The following is a 16,888-nucleotide window of genomic DNA, read 5'->3' on the forward strand; positions in this document are numbered from 1 at the left end:
GCCAGTTGTAATGCATATTAGTTAGATTTTACTATTTAATGAGGAAAAGCTAAGGTTTTAGATATAGGCGGCTCTGCTGCAAATAAAACAATTAAACACAGTTTTAATTTTGAACGGAAGAGCGTCTTTTCGCTGGTTAAGGGTATCAGTACTCTTGGAGTCAGCGGGTTGCGGTCCGCTGCACTCGTACTTGCTCTCGTAAAGACCGTAAGGTCGGTGACCTTTGCTTCGCTTCCATTAAGCAAAGAGCTACGGCAGCCCCGCTGCATGTATTCATTGGGTTGGTGGGTGTACCATATTTGTGACCAGTATCTGATGAGCCGGAGGGGATACACTCATTCGTTAATCTATAAAATTGAATTTTCACCTTCGGTAAGATTCACCTGGCACTTTTGCGCTTACACCCTGAGCATTAGTCTCCCCGAAAAAATAAGCTTGGTCTTCTGTCGCAGCATCCTTTTGCGTGCGAGTGAGGGTCGACGTTATGGTGAGTTCAAAACCTGGTCGGTCGGTAGCTGTAACGGTGGTTTCATGCAAACGAGCGAAATTGTAAAACGTACGAATTTGAGGTGGCATTTTTACCTCGACGTCCACATCGTGCCTTAAGGTTTGAATAGTCAAGAGTAGATTGACTCTATTCTCGGACATTCGCTTCAATGAAGCTGGCTTGCATCGATTTGATTGAGAAAACGCATTTGATTCACCCAGGATGAAATTTAAAAACGAGCTTCTTCAGCTTCTCACCAATGCCCAATATCCAAGTACATTTTCCATACAGGCATAAATTTCCCTACAGCTGATGTATTAATTGCAGTTGATAGTCTTTTGACATCACGACCTCTGGGGTCAGAAAGAACGCGTGAAGCAACACTTTGGAGCTCAGCATAAACGCAAGGCCCAACCAATATAGACGTATGTGACCTTCCCTCCAGCGAAGCTAGAAACGTTTGATTGCTTCAACTCTTACGACGTGATAAAATTGGTAAACTGTGTTTGGCGTTTGCGCTTTCAAGCGGAGCTATCTGAGCCAAGTTCAGCCCCTTGGTGACAAGCAGGACATTGACGTGAAGGTTTTGGCGTGTTTTTACAACTTCGAGTGTCGATTTCAAATCAATTTTAACGTTTTCATCCTAAGAGCTACGAAAGTGTGCTTGCCTCATCCTGAAACTGCAGCTTACTGCCGCTTCTGTATTCCAAACTCTGCTCGATGCATCTAGCAACACCATTTGGTGGCGTATTCGGACAAAATCGAAGCTTGTAGAAGATTTATCGAAAATTCGTGTCTGCACCAAAATGACTTCTGCTTCTTGGCGAAATTGAGTCCAAGACGCACCAAAGTCCGCCAGGAGAAAAGTGAGCGCCATCCCATTTTTCAAATTCCAGTCCACCTACGGTTATTGGCATTCTATCCACCTCATACCTGGGTTAAGGTCGTATCTCAGATCCAGGTACAAGACAGGATAACATTTAAATTGTAAAACCCCTCGAATTCAGGTACTAATGTCCCTGTTGCGAAGCTTTAATTATCGTATGAGTATCTGCAGATTAATGTCACTGCGTACTTCTTTGCCTTTGAAAGTCGTGACTGATACGTAGTTCTATAAGAGAATTTATACGAATTCACAGAGCTTTTAGGACGTTAAATTATTTTGAAGCAATAACTAGCAACACCGGATTTTTAACCACCTTTCTACTGGAAATTCTTCAACCAAGCTAATTTTCAATCACTACAACATTTACGAGGTATAGAGAGCCTAATTTTTACCCAGAATACCACGCTTTATATCGCCTATACGAAATCACGTTTGGCAGCGAGGGGTTCGTACAACAACCTCGCCTTATAGATTGCCTCCCCTTCCGGTCAGCCGAAGGCGAAGAGGGCCATCAAAGACCGATGTTTTGTATCCTACATACGAAACGTCTGTGAAAACCACAAAGCTTCTATGCAGCTAAAAAGTTTCTTTCTTCGCATGGAAGAAGTTCATCGCTTCTGACGCGCGCTTAAAGCTTTTTATTACTAAATCTGATCCATTCGACATTAAAATCACTTTAGGCATTGAATGCGATACCCAACATTTTCTCAAAAGGAAAGGAAGGATCTGGAAGGGCTCAGTGCGAGCCTCACAGTTTTAGATACTCTACGTGAGGATAATATTCAATACAGTTTACGGGGGAGGGTCAGACGATATTGCGGCAAGTAACGGGGTTACACATACCCTGGTAATAGGTGTGTGTGTCACATTAGATGGGCATGGTGTGACCACACCCAAACAAGAATATGGTTCGGGGCTGAATAGCAGTAGCTATACATGTAGTCAGATTTTACTTTACATATTTAGAAAAATCTATGCATTTTAATTTAGTCGGCTTTGCCGCAGATAAAAGTAAATAGAGTCAGGTTTTTAATTTAAGCCGAAGAGCTAATTAGCCTTGGGTTAAGGCTATAAATATTCTAAACATAAGCGGATTGCGATCCGCTCAACTCCGATTTGTTCTGATTATAGAACGAGAGGTCAGTGACCTGACTTACTTCCTCAAAGCGCAAAGCTACGGCAGCCCCGCTGCAAGATTAGTCAACTACCAATTCCTGCTACCTGGTAAGGCTGCGCGAACACCCACAACATCTGTTTCTTACACGTTCCATGCTGGGAGCACATATTTTGCAGAAGCGTCGCCCATTTGTGCCCATTCTCGTGCGCGTTCTCTCAGCTTGTCGACCGTGAACACGACGCACTATTCTTATGTCTGGAACGTGGCAAAATTTTTAGTTTTTTTCCGTCATAAGGCAAAGCTTTCCCTATGCCGACTCTCAAGAGACTGGATTCTCAGCACATCTTTCTCACGGAGGTGTCATTTGATATCCGCTCGGCGCTAGCTGAAAAACTCTTGGAGATGTCTCACTAGTGCATAGCCAAGCGGGATTACGTCTCCCGGCAAGCGATTGCCGCATCGTGCCTTTTCGCTACCAGTTCCCAGATCCTGTCCAAACGGAAGACATAAGCTGACTAACTGTCCCGGCTCGATGAATCAAATGTCTCAATCTCACGACTTGACCTTGGGATTGACTACAACTACCTTACACTTTGCGCAGAGGACGTTTGGATGTTAACAATCACACAGCAGTGCAATGTGAGATTCAAACAGTTGTGAAGCATTGTATATCATTAGATTACATGATGGTTGTACGGTGTAAGCACCCAATACTACAGTACTAATTTCGTTTCAAGATGCACGTACTGTCTACAATTTTCTACAGATGAAGATTATTCGTGATGCATCAACACCTTCCACATCTACTCTTTCGACAAAGTGGTGGGTGTTGCACTGAATGCGAAACACACCATTGGGGTCGTGGGATGTGGATACTATATGCGCGCCAGAGGCAATCGACCTCAGTCAATAGAGTGCTTTCTTAATGAACCAGCAAATATCCCATCTATGGCAGAACCATAGACAAGAGCCCTCCGTTTCTCTTTCTCTTCTGGCTAAGAGGTCGTCAGAACAAGAGGTTGGCAACTTTCAACATGCGCTTCTTTCTCCACCTTGCACAAAAACAGCGAGGTCAAATTTTCAGTAGTGGATTTCACAATGCAAAATAATATGACTTTAAATGGTGTAAAGATGGACAACTGGTGATTCTAATATTGGTTAACGAACCGATTTCTTGCTATACGTTAAAACTGCTTTGAGGTAGTATGTATCAGCAGTGAATGCACTTACAACGTATTTCGACATCAGACAAAAGCTTTTGACATCAATTCCGTGATGCAAGGTGTAAATGGCTGAAATTTGGCAAGCATACCCTACGATTGTTGCCTAGGTGAAGAGAATAAAGCAATCAATTCCCGCGGTCACTTCTCGTGAGAAAACATGACTCTAGGAATACAACGCTGATCTCAATCATCTCGTATGAATTCATCAGTGAAAACACATTATTTGGAGAATTTTTTAAATGTCAAAATTGTGTCTCAAGCTAGTGGGAAACGATGCTTTGTGCTCTGCTGCGCGCATATAAATTATATCTAACACGGAAGGAAACACTTGTTCATGCTTATTCGCCTATCGCACTTAAGAAGAAATTATATGGTACATATGCTCCTGTGCGTGTTCAGATTCCACAATTTCGTAGCGTACGCAACTTGCTCACCATATTGTGATGTTTGAGATTGCAAATTTGTGTATGCTAGGATTCAGAGTCACCGAACTTGTCAGGAAGAGATCGTGAGAGAACACACAGGAGTCTGGTATCATATTAGGATCGATTTAAGAACATCTGGTGATTTCATACTAAATTTCACAAATTAAAAAATAGGTGTAAGCAGTCAGATAAGATGGTGAGGCTCGGAAAGGCAGTGCGTATCCCGTATATATCGATGCCAGTCAGTCAAGGCAAAGAAGCTACGCATGATGAAGATGTGGATGGGCCGCAGCTGTGAAAGATGATTAGAAAGAAAGAAAGAAAAGTAATAACATACCGTCATGATCGGGGGGTGGAGGCATACTTTGTTGAATGCTTGCGCCGTTGTATTGGATTGGCTGAAATAGTGTATGTAGAAAATCTCGACGTTGTGTATCCTAGGCAAAATATTTGGTAAACAAAACGCTCCAATGTACTCGATTCGCGTATTCACGCTTCATAATTAATTGACTAAGGTCTATCTATACTTGCTCTAACTGATATTAATTCTAACCGTCATTTCGAGATGGCCACCTTCAGATGATCGCGGCACCCAAAGCAGAAGAGAACCGCTACCTTTTATCGGAATCCCTAGAAAACTTGGTCGCCAACGTTCCAAATACAACGTTTTCTCCTGTAGCTCTTTTACCGTTGATGTCCATGTCACATTTTGCCCACTGTTTACTCGAACGGAAGCAAAAATCCTGCCACCCGAATAAATGTCTACATCGACATTCTTGGTGTCGGTACTGACAAACTTAAGCTCAACTTTGCCATCGCCCTTTTTGGTCCACGTGCCATGACTGTTATAAAATGCCTTGTCTCTCATTGTAAGACCCAATGCATCCTTAGCAGATCCATCGTCAATCTCACCAATGAACTCGGTCGGACCACATACCGACTGAACATAATTAAACGCCGTATAAGCAATACCCGTGGGATCAAGCGCTGATAATGCGAGAAGGCCCATATTAGATATAGACGTCCAGTAATCGAGTTTTGACATGGTTACACCCATATCTGTAGTCGATTTATCGATCAATTGATCGATTATTACGCTCAAAGTCTTTCGCAAGACATCACGCGTTTGGTAAGCAGCGTACGGCTTTTTGGTCGTCAGTAATTCACCCATGCAATTGTTCGTGACAGTTGGAACATTCTCGAGCACGATTGAAGACTGACTCATTTCCGCACGAATATCTTCATTCGTAGCCCATGGGTTCTTTTCCCGCATGTCACCTACTTTGATAATCACGCGGTCTGCAAGTCGCTTCAGTTCAAACCCACACTTGGAGCCAGAATCGATCAATGCTGTGAGATTTGCTATGGTCTCAGCATTTAACTCGTTTGCAGTTTTACTAAAAGACGAGTTTCGAATGAACAGGAGGAAAGAATCCACGGAGCTCATAATCATATTTCGGTTGGTCAATAGCTGCTTGACAAAAATTTCCGACGAGGTTACGATTGTGTCAGCCCAGTACGCATATCGCGGGACGGTGTGTCCCATGCAAGCAGTTATGGCAACAGGGAGATCCACAAGAAAGAGGTCTGTTTGGTATACGGCCGTAAGAATCTCCTCCTTGGTCCCGTTCGGTGTCGTCATTTGCTGATTCCGAATGTAGCGCGAGATGCCTTCAGCAATATTGAACAGGTTGAAGACACACATGAGACTTTTCTGCATCACTTTAGACGTTTCGAACAGTGCGTGAAATAATCCCGAGGTTGCGACACTGAGTACGACGTAACCCGGATTTGTAACCTTGGCCATGATTTCTAATACGCAGTTGTCGTTCTCCGGGATGCATTCAAGAAAACATTCGACAGGGTAGGAAATAGGACACTGAGCCCAGCATTTCTGTCCAGAGGCATAATACCCTCGCGGACACCCGCCATATGAGTTCATTTCGTGCGTCTTACGATAGCATGCTGTGTCTGTAAAATCTCCGATTGTAGGCCCAACCCAATTTGGAGGTACGGACCCATCTGTTGATACATTCAGCTTGATATCCGGAAGATTTGTATACGAAAAAAATGATTCGCTATTACTACCAACTCCCGAGTCTGAATCTGAATCTGTAGGAGCTGAGTCCGGCTTTTTCTTTTCCGGCATCAATAACGTGTGAAAATGCGCTGAAGTGGTCACGGTGTTCTCGATCTCATCTCGTCTGCTTTCAGAGCTGTTCGATGTCGCATTAGTCATTACGGAGACCGCGTTACTGGTCTGTATATGTAAAAGTATCGCGATCTGTATCAACAATGCCGGCCATGCCCTCGACATGCCCGGTATTCCCGAAGTTGTCGCGTGAGTGGCAATGTAACTTCCTCGATGACAATTCGACTCTGATGATGGTAGATACCGGTATCAAATTTTACTGTATTGGCTGCGATCAGGTTTTTGAGTGGTGACGGAAGTACAGATGACATTCATTGTTCTAGTCGTGCGGTATTTTAAAGTCATGCTATAATAGTTACATTGATTAATCACATTGATTCTCTTATATCGGCTCAATGACGATTACAGTGCTACATTTGGAATTGCACGCACAGGCAGATGCATACCCTAAACCGTATCTATACATGAGGTTTACGACTTTCTTCATGTTTTTCGAGCATCATCTGCAAAATTTAAATTAAGTATTTTACCTCAGTAGCAATTATAGCTTTAGAAAACTCAAATATTTCGAAATGCAAATCTTCTTTGCATTGCGAAGATAAATATGCAGATTGCAGTTCAAGAATGCTGAGCGGCAGAGACTTCAGATAAGAGTGTGAACTCAAGAAAGATGTTTGATATTTCTTGTCGCTAAGATGAAGATTCTGCAAATTCAAACTTTCAAGAACTTGGCTTCGATGAAAGAATGCAGCTCATTCAGAATCCTATACTTAGCATATTTCAATGACTTGATCCACTTCATTCGCATCAGCTTCGGACACAGTATTTAAAGCAGTTTTGTACGACGGGGAAGCATATCATCTAGCGAACACGCATAGATGGTCTTTTGGGCGACTTGGCTTAATTATTAAATGTCTTTTTTGCTACACGAACACAACTACGTTGTCAGTTGCTGCACCTTACGAAGCCAATAAAATGTCGAAACTAACCCCGTCAACACTCATTGCAACATAGCCACTCAATGCCCACTTGATTGTTTAACATCGTTCCCAGCCGATTTAAGTTGGATCTTGAAAAATGAACAGGCACCAATCGCGCCTGCACACCATATCATTCTTGACGAAACTAGTTCCATCAAGGCAGCAGGACATCTGCATGCAAGGCAAAAGAGTCCTCAGCGTCAAAGGCGAGCCAACAACGCATTCATTTTTACTGCATAGAAGCAAGCACCAAACATCTTCCACGACTGCCAGGGCTGAAGAGAAAGCATTGTCAAATCCACAATATTCCTAAAGTTGTTAAAAGCCAGTGCGAGTTCTATTATTGCAACAGTTGTCACCTCCTAACATCGAAACCAGTGTATCCCAACAGCGCATAAGAAACTCGAACAACATCCTCTCTTCGCTGAAAATATGCGTGGAATCAGAAAACATAGAAAGAATCCCGAAACATAATCTCCCATCCAATGTGCCATGTGGGTTAGCCGTTTGTCCCAATACGGCAAAATTTGCCAAGCGGACAAACTGCGAGTTTATGTGAAGTGTATGTTCATACCACTGCATGAATTGAGAGCAGACTATACCAAAGCACTCGTTAACAATACCCCAATTCACGATCTCCCTTTGCACACATACCTTTTGATAAATTCAAGTACTCGATAACCCATCGCGGAACGCCGTCAAGAACGAACAAGTACAAAATAGATGCTATCACGCCAAGTACGCCGTTACAAACGTCGACTGCAAAACCAAGCTCAACGATTTCGCGCACAGCAAATCGCGCATGTCTTCACGAGTTCAAGTAAGACTGACGTGCTGGAACCGTTTTGTTGAGAATCAATCGTTTGAGTCTTTTAAATTCATCAACGTTACGAAACGATACGACGTCGTGTTTTTGGTGGTTTTGAACGCAGCTTTCACCCAATTATCTCGAGCACATTATAACTTCAGCTTCGTTTCTTTGCGATTTAATCGTGTTAAAATCAACCAAGGATCATTACAAGAGTCGCAAGAAGAAAGGTGCCTCTATCAGCATCGCTCGGTCGGGGGATCAACCCATTGAAGTACGGGTCAACCTCACAAAGGCATTGTGATTGGGGTCCAGCTTCGTCCGTTCCTCTATCGTGCCACTCTTTTCTAGCACCCCCAACGAAAATGACCGAAAAAGCAGGATTGGCCGCCTGGATGAGATCAAAGTCGGTACTTCTGACAACATGTAAAGCACTTCGATGCTAATTTGAACGCTTTTTCCCGCTACTAATGTTTTCTCATCTTCATCAAGCCTTCCATCTTGCGGATATGATAATACAATCAGTCGAAGCCTTCTTTAATAATTACTTTGATAACCGATAAGTCGCTCACACTTGTTTACCATCCACGCATCTCCCTCGTCTCCTTTCTTGGCGAAAATCAGCTTCAGCTTGCGCGCAGCACATGTAATGTCGTTATCCTCTGCTGAGTCGCATTTTTAATTGACAGAGGAAATCGCATTTACCATGGGAACAGCTTCTTTCTACATACACTATTTCAGCCAATCCGATATAACGGTGCAATTCAATACAAGCATTCAACAAAATACCCCCCCGATCGTGACTGTCTGTTATTACTTTTCTCTCTATCTTTCTGATCATCTTTCACAGCTGCGGCCCATCCACATCTTTATCATGCGTAGCTTCTTTGCCTTGACAGACTTGCATCGATATATACGAGATACGCACTGCCTTTCCAAGCCTCACCATCTTATCTGACTGCTTACACCTAATTTTTAATTTGTGAAATTGAGTATAAAATCACCAGATGTTCTTAAACCGATCCTAATATAATACGAGACTCATTGGTGTTGTTCTCTCACGATCTCTTCCTGACAAGTTTGGCGACTCTGAATTCTAGCATACACAAATTTGCAATCTCAAACATCACAATATAGTGAGCAAGCTGCGTAAGCTACGAAATTGTGGAATTTGAACGCTAGGAATTAAACAGGAGCATATGTTTAATATAATTTATTTTTAAGTGCGACAGGAGAATAAGCATGAACAAGTGTTTCCTTCCCTGTTAGATATAATCTATGTGCGCGCTGCAGAACACAAAGCATCGTTTCCTATAAGTCGCACTAGCTTTAAAAACAACTTTGACTTTTAAAATTCTCCAAATAATGTTGTCTCACTGATACATTTGAACGATTCGGCATACTCAGTCACGTATGTAGAAATACATTGGACGTCAGGTAGAAGAAGAACTTTGAGGTTCTAGTTATTACACCATTTGGACTTTTGTAAATGCATAGTGATAGCTCCGACCGGTCATAGATTTTAGTTCTCGAACTGTAGGATCTAGTAGCGCTTTAAGTCAACCGACGTTTAATAGAAAATAGGGGGAAGCGAATCACTTGACTCATGAAAGTGTTGTAGATCACAGTCCTCCATCGCTTACCAGTCATTAGTTTAATCGTAACACTTCACCACTCGTCATACCCTAAGGGTAATATTTTTGTCTTATAAATTGTCTGCATGTGGTCGCTGCCAGGCATAATGGACCCTTTTCGGCTCAAATTTGAATCGCACATCGACGTGCTACGCGTTCGCAAGCGCAGAGTCCTCAACAAGTTGCTTCAGCGTAAATCGGTCATTAGCTGGCTGTACACTTGCAGCGGGACTGCCGTAGCAAAACGCTTGAGGAAGCGTGCTTTAGGCCACCGACCTTTCGTTCTTTACAAGAACCAAGTATGAGTTAGCAAATCGCAGTCCGTTTACTCCAAGAATGATTATTGCCTTCCCAAGGCTAATCGCCTCTTCGGTTTAAAGTCCGAACTGATTTTTATTAATTTTTTATCCTTATTTTAGAAGTTTAGATTTTCCTAAATATACTATATATATAGTAAAATCAAAATACATGCATAACTACTGACTACCGAGCCCCATACCGTATTCTTGTTTGGGTGTGGTCACACCATGCACATATCGTGTGACAAACACACCTGTTATCAGGGTTCGTGTAGCCCCATTACAACAATCAGCTGCTTGAATTCGACGTTTAGAGCTTTGAGCAGATATCATTTTCTAACAATTATATCGTCATGACCGATGCAGCCTTGTTCTCGGCGTAGGAAAGCACATCTTACTTCTTATACATTCAACCGCTTACCATGTTGTCTGTGGTCATCAAATCATCCTTGTCCGTTTTCCCGTCTTGTATTTTGCAAAAGCGGTGTCGCTATGAGCGACCACCATCGACGGCTTGCGAGGCTCTCGATCGCCTCAACTGAGCTACTGGTGTCGTATCGGTATACCATCACCGCTTGAAGTGTCAGCTTTTCCAAACTCTCACTCAACTCGGCAGCGTTCGATCTCTAAAAATGTAAGATGTCCGGAAATTTTTGAATTTCACGGCTGTGATTGGATTGGTCATCAGAATCACCTTCGTGTCCAATTGCCTTGAATCAGATGGTCTCTTGGGAGCCTTTAATCTACAAGATAGACTCCGCCTCCGTAAATGACAATCTCAAAATCCGCTTCTTCATGCTTTTCCAACTGCTATATCCGCCGTAAAACAATGAACGCGTAACCTCTTATACTGCATCGAGTTGCGATGCCACTACCCAATCCACATCTAAGCAGCCTTGGTTTCTTTCTTCACTTGTTGCCCGGAGTTTGATACCGCGTGACTTTATGCCTTGAACGAAGCGAAGCAAGCGTTCGGATGCTTGCCACTGTGCGGGATGTGGGTCCAATGCAAACTATCTATTGTAACAGTGAGGTTTACTCGAGCTCCAATCATGAAGAAATTCAAGCAGCTGATCAAATTGCGTTATGGCGCACGAGCCTTAAGTTTTGTCCTTACAGCCACTTTCGCACAGCGTTTTAATAAGCTTGAGACTTCGGTCTTGATAAGTGTACTGCTTTCCATAAACAAACGCTTTCAGAACATCTTTCGCTGTTCTATGTCAATGCATCGACACATTCGCTGCCAGCATATCTCGCTATGCTCATAACGTAGTCGAGGGTGCCTAACTCCGTCACGTCGATTCGCTCAATGAGCGTCTTCTTTAATGACTTGAACAACTCGGCTTTCTTATTTGCAAGATCCAGATCGCCGACGAAGAGAGCCACAACGAATATGTCTGAACTTCTTGTTTGGTGTGTATGCAGTGGTCGACCGCACGCTTTTTGAAGTCCAGCTTTAACAGAAACTTGTCGATAGTTTGATTCCGCATCCGCGGTGATGGCTTAGGTCTTAAAGCAAGCGCATGAGATGGCAGACGAAGTAATATTGCTCTTCATCAGTTTAACCATCCAACTGCATCAGGTCAAAATTTTTGTTAAGTGGCCAATCTTGGAACGCGGTTTGACGTCCGATTTATCAACCGAGAAATTGTTGTAGCCGCCTGACTGAGCAAAATTCAGATTGTCTTAAGCTTAGCGATCTCGTACAGCGCAAAGACCTCACAACTTCTCGCATTAGCAAGCCGGTCCTCGACTCCAATGCTGTCATTGGGAAGGTAAGGCTCGGTAGACTTGCGAGAATCGGAATAACCAGGTCGACTTCCCTGACCGGAACCCCCACAGCATTGAAATATCTCGCCAGTGTCTTGGTCCTGTTGACGGGCTCTAGCACGTCGCACCTCAATCCATTGCTGTTATGATGTCGCGTCGACAACAAAAGCTTGTTGGATACTACCTTCTTGTTGAGCGCAATATCAGGTGTGACTTTGCTTCTTGCGCAACGTCCGTGGAAGTATCAAGTGCAACAGCGAATACTCCGTTGCATGGCGGATAATCACCATGAGCTTGAGCGACATCCTATCAAGTGTTATCTGGTCCAGCGCGGTAGTTTAGCGCTCGATTTTGTCTCCAGAGACAACCACGATTCTCGAGCACCATTTGCATCTTGAACTTAATGCACTCGTGCAGTAGATGGCTAGATGCAGAAAGCTAATGGTTCTTTAATTTGCAAGACTAGTTGCTATTTCTGAGCCTGTTACTGTGTTTTGATCCTCTGGATATTATGTTGTCATCTTTGAACTCCTTGTGTCTCCTGTTTTGGGCATTCTGTTGTATAATCATATTGAAAACAGTAAGAGTATCGTCAGCTCGTACTGATTATTGTTTCGTCCGCTATCTGATTGATATTCTATCTATCATAGGGGTGTCGCCGCTATTACAGACAAATATGAAGTAAGCATTTATGAATAATCCACACGACCTCCAGCTCGTTACTAATCTCCAAAGCTGCGATCTCGTCGTTCATGATACTCACCAGCTATCGCCACATAAGATATAGAGTTTCAAGTATCCGTCTGCACAACATTGTCCATTACACACTGACTTGGCTCATTCTGCTGTGTGGACTTGTCGGCCAGTTACTACATCCGCCGGCCACAATACACAGCTCTGAGTTATTTGGTCCAAGTTTCGTCTCCTACATCTTCGTGGTCGATCTCCCATTGCGCTTTGCTGAAGGCTCGCGTAAAGGTTTTAAAACAGACGTGATTTGTTTTCTGCATAGGTTTACAAACTCGCCGACTATTTCTTGTCTTGAAGGTAGAGTATCCTAAGGCTCATATTTTACTAGCTGTCTAACGTCTCCAAGGGTTTCACGTTGTCTAAGGTTTAAGCGACACTGCAACTACATTCGATATATCTGCGTCTCTTTAGCAGCGCCTGCATATATTCCTATGCTGCGCCTAATATGCAGAATCTTCTTTAAATCTAGCAGAATACAATAACATGACTCAGTGACTCAGTTTGTACCATCAGGATCAGAGCAGGAAATGTATGCCATTGGTTGTGATAATCTTATTGAAAATATGCATGGCAAACTCAGCCCCATTACATTAAAAGCTGCGGAAAAGGTTGCTTGTAAATCATTCACCAACAATGTTCATGATGGTTCTGTCAATCGTTTTTTTCTTGCCGTTGCTAGCTTGGCTTTGTGCCTGGTCTTGCTGCTTGCAAGTCTGCGCGCTAAGCACAAATTTACGTTCCTATCCTCCCCTCTCAAAATCAGTATCCAACACGAGAAAGACGAATTATACCTCGTCCCGAATAATGCGATAGATTAATCAGAACGCTTAATGACCGCAGCCTTTTTTTTACTCTGCACACTGGACACACGCGGGACAGCCACACAATACACCAAAGGTAATGTACCACAGGCACTTTGAATTTCCATCTACGTGCTCTACATCACGCTCGCTCATATTATGTAAACTTCGTGTCAATTACCTTTCAGCGTCGATTCACTTTGAACGCAATACGAGTTAAATTTCTCTGCAACATCTACTCGTGGGTCAGCCTTTGTAAGCCAGCTTCTATTCTTTTGCATTGAACGCCATAAGTAAGTCGTATATTGCGAATAAGGCGTGAGTCGTCAGTCCATGGTAAATATGCTCCACACAAGACACTTAAGTATGACAAGTCCTCGTTATCGGCTTGCTAAAACCAAGTCGTAATCATTATTTTCTTTAGAAAAGACGCCTGTTGCAGCACTTCTTCGATGTTTATAATGAGCTATCGTAATCTCTACCTCACTTCCAAGTTAATATAAATTTTCCATTTTGCCATAGCTCTGGGCACATAGCGCGTGATTGGTCGACTTGATTATACTTATGGAAAGTATGCGCTCCTTTCACATAAGCCGTTGTCATCATAAAAGTCATGGCAGCATTACGCTAAAACCATTACTTGATCAAACTACATAATAGTAATGACATTTCAAAGTTAAATTGATACCACACATCCCTCATTTCTCGCATCACACTTTGAACTTTTGATCGACGAATTTCAAAAGGAGATCCGGTTTATCGTTAATCAAGCACAATTATATTGAACAAGCGTGAATCCTTCAGATAAGCAACAGGGATGCCGAGCATCTCGGATAGAATAGCATCTCCTAAATTAGTATTCTCATTGAAATCAGATAGAATTAGCACAAAATCTCTTCCCAGCAGCAATGCTAAGAGTTAGGGTAGTTTGTCTGCTCTTATTGTTTAAGAGATTAACATTTTAGAGTGTAGTAACGCTAATTTATATATATATATATCTTCAACCATGCTCAGTAGTAATATATATAATTACTATTTGCTTGACGCGCTACGACCTCTCCAATCCGCAACGCCATCCTCGTGCCACAATAGTTCATCGTAAAAATATACCTCGGTATCATGCTAAAACACTTCTGAGCTTGGCTATATATGAAAGATAAAAGCGACAAAACTGGAAGAGGTATTATCTCCATTACGATTCTCAAGCGACATCATCAACTATAGAAGCAATTGAAAAATATCTAGCTTGACGTACTACGCAATTACTTGGATAAAATAATCTGAAAGCTAAGAAAGGGTACTTTCTTTATGCTTGTATTATACTCTGTACGTATGATCTATTTTTTTATCACAGAATGATAATTCATGCTATGTCTGAACCGTTCCTAATGCGTACTAAACCAACAGCAAAAGAATACTATTGTATTACAGGATTCCTGTAGTATTACAGAGTAAGCTATTAGAATTTCACGATAAAGATAATACACCAATCATTTATACCAATATACAATGGCATTTGCTGAATGTCGCGTATACTTTATGTAATGAACTCGTCTTGACCACCGTTAAATTTGTATCATCGCGCCTTGATGTTGTCAGTGCATTTGTCTTTGATTTGATGAAAGACTAGATATAGCAGTTCCGTATTGTTTGGATGTAACAGTATTCCGCTTCGAATACCGTAATTACAAGCTGAAAGTCACAATTTAGTTAACAACTCATTTCATTGTCAAATTGTGCTACAATTGCAGACTAGACGGTATACAGTACACAAGTACGTTGAAGCTAGTGCGGCTACGAATTATGACGCTATGCAGCGCACATTTAATCCCGAAAGGAAGAATTTGATTGTGATCGTGTTTGGCGGCGATACTTCTCCTGTCGCTTTTTAGCTGACAATGTCTTCGTAGATTGAAAAGCAATGACAATGGCAATACACATGTTCCTGTTCAAATACCATAATTCGTAGCGTACTTCAGTAAGCAGTTCTGAAAGCTTTAATGCGGGTGGAGGCTCACCATAGTTCTTTACCGCTTTATCTAGAAGTGAAAGCACTAACTTGCCTTTTCACTTGAGTTTGCAGATCTTTACATCTGAGATGCTAAAAACCAATCCATAGCTCGCCATTATGAAAGTTTCTGCGACTAAAACAGTAAATTCAGCAATGCTGGCGATGTCAGAGAGCGCAAATTTGTGTTGCTGAAATTCAACTCGCCGAAGTTGCCAGAATTTTCTGGTCACAAAGAAATGGTTCGGAGAGAATTTTATACAAAGTAGATCGTGTGAACAACACCAATGAGACCGGTCATATTCTGCAAACCTTAAATGATTTGATACTCAGTTAAAGTTTAAAGTGCATTCCACCAGCCATTCCAAATTGAAACTGAAGTATTCGCCGTCAGATATCAAAAGAGAAGACGGTTGAGCTTGGAACGGTAGCGCGTGGATATTGATGCGAGCCAGTCGACTGGACTTCAATAAAATGATTAGGCAAAGAAGATGTAGATGACCAAAGGAAACGTGGTAGGGCTGTAGTTGGTCAGGTTAACAAGAAAAGTAAAAGTATACACGCATCAGACAATAGATAAGCCATAGCTTTGTAAACGCTTGCTTTGTTGTCATGAGGTTGTATCGGATGCGCTGAAGTGCGGTATGTAGAAAATATTGTCCCATGGGTGGCAAAATTCTGTGATTTCCTCATGCGCATTCCATCGAAATCCGCGACCAAGTCTGTAGATCAATCAAAGAAAGCCTTCACGGCAGCAGCTGTCGAGATTGCGTAAAGAAGGTAAAGCTGTTTTCTTTGTCAAAATAGGCCATGCGTGGTCATCAAATTCAAGAGGCATAATAAGTAAGGCTCTAATGTGTAAATTAAAATTCCATAGTGAGGAGTTCGTGCGAGGGGGGTTCTTGAAGTAGCTAGAAACGTGAAAAAACATATACACGTTGTGTTAGTTATCCCAACCGTGACTACTGTTTATCAAGCAACATTGTTACTCATCAATTCAAGCAATTTCACATCTTACACCACAGATGTTTCAGCTCTAGGCCCGCGCAAAAAGTGATGCTACTTCCTGCCAGGGCGGGATCGAGCCCACAAAAGCTTCCGCAAGAGATGACTGCGTGGCACCTTAATTCGACTCCCAATTGTCCCATAGAACATGGCAGTCAAGCCTCACCATTCCAACGAACTAGATCACACCTCACTTCCAATCTTGGGGTCAGAAAACACCGCAAGTCGTCAATGACTCATGTATCCGTCGCAAGACGCACATATGCTATATAAGTATTCGGCATCTTTAAAGCTTAAAGTTCTACATGCTGTTTTTGATAATTGTGTGCCATACGCCATTACACATCGCTCCTGATTTATTTTAGGGACTTTTGACGGCATCACAGCGACAAGTAGTTGACGTTGACAGCAAGTCACCGTAGGTTCTGCGCTCAAGCTCGCTAATACGAAATCGACCTTTTATCGCGGTTCTTACTAGCCTATTTCTTCACTTGTTACGATGGGACTGACCTCGTTTAATCCCGCGCGCAAAAGGTCTTGACGG

The 16,888-nt window shown here is 42.5% G+C and overlaps 3 protein-coding genes across 3 annotated transcripts; all 3 read right to left on the bottom strand.

Moving 5' to 3' along the window:
- Window positions 1–4,384: 4,384 nt before the first annotated feature.
- PHALS_04675 (uncharacterized protein) lies at window positions 4,385–6,377 on the bottom strand (the record flags this gene model as incomplete). Its single annotated transcript, XM_024722535.1, has 3 exons — window positions 4,385–4,398; window positions 4,476–4,575; window positions 4,692–6,377. The coding sequence occupies 3 exons, from the start codon at window positions 6,375–6,377 to the stop codon at window positions 4,385–4,387; spliced, it is 1,800 nt and encodes a 599-aa protein (XP_024573602.1).
- Window positions 6,378–8,339: 1,962 nt separating this feature from the next.
- PHALS_04676 (uncharacterized protein) lies at window positions 8,340–8,919 on the bottom strand (the record flags this gene model as incomplete). Its single annotated transcript, XM_024722536.1, has 4 exons — window positions 8,340–8,578; window positions 8,651–8,683; window positions 8,784–8,801; window positions 8,868–8,919. The coding sequence occupies 4 exons, from the start codon at window positions 8,917–8,919 to the stop codon at window positions 8,340–8,342; spliced, it is 342 nt and encodes a 113-aa protein (XP_024573603.1).
- Window positions 8,920–15,155: 6,236 nt separating this feature from the next.
- PHALS_04677 (uncharacterized protein) lies at window positions 15,156–15,458 on the bottom strand (the record flags this gene model as incomplete). The annotated part of the gene is made up of 2 exons (XM_024722538.1): window positions 15,156–15,356; window positions 15,423–15,458. 2 exons carry the CDS (start codon window positions 15,456–15,458, stop codon window positions 15,156–15,158), a joined length of 237 nt encoding a protein of 78 aa, XP_024573604.1.
- Window positions 15,459–16,888: the final 1,430 nt, after the last annotated feature.

This window comes from Plasmopara halstedii (genome assembly GCF_900000015.1).
Source record: "Plasmopara halstedii genome assembly, contig: Scaffold_262, whole genome shotgun sequence".
Lineage (NCBI taxonomy): Eukaryota > Oomycota > Peronosporomycetes > Peronosporales > Peronosporaceae > Plasmopara > Plasmopara halstedii.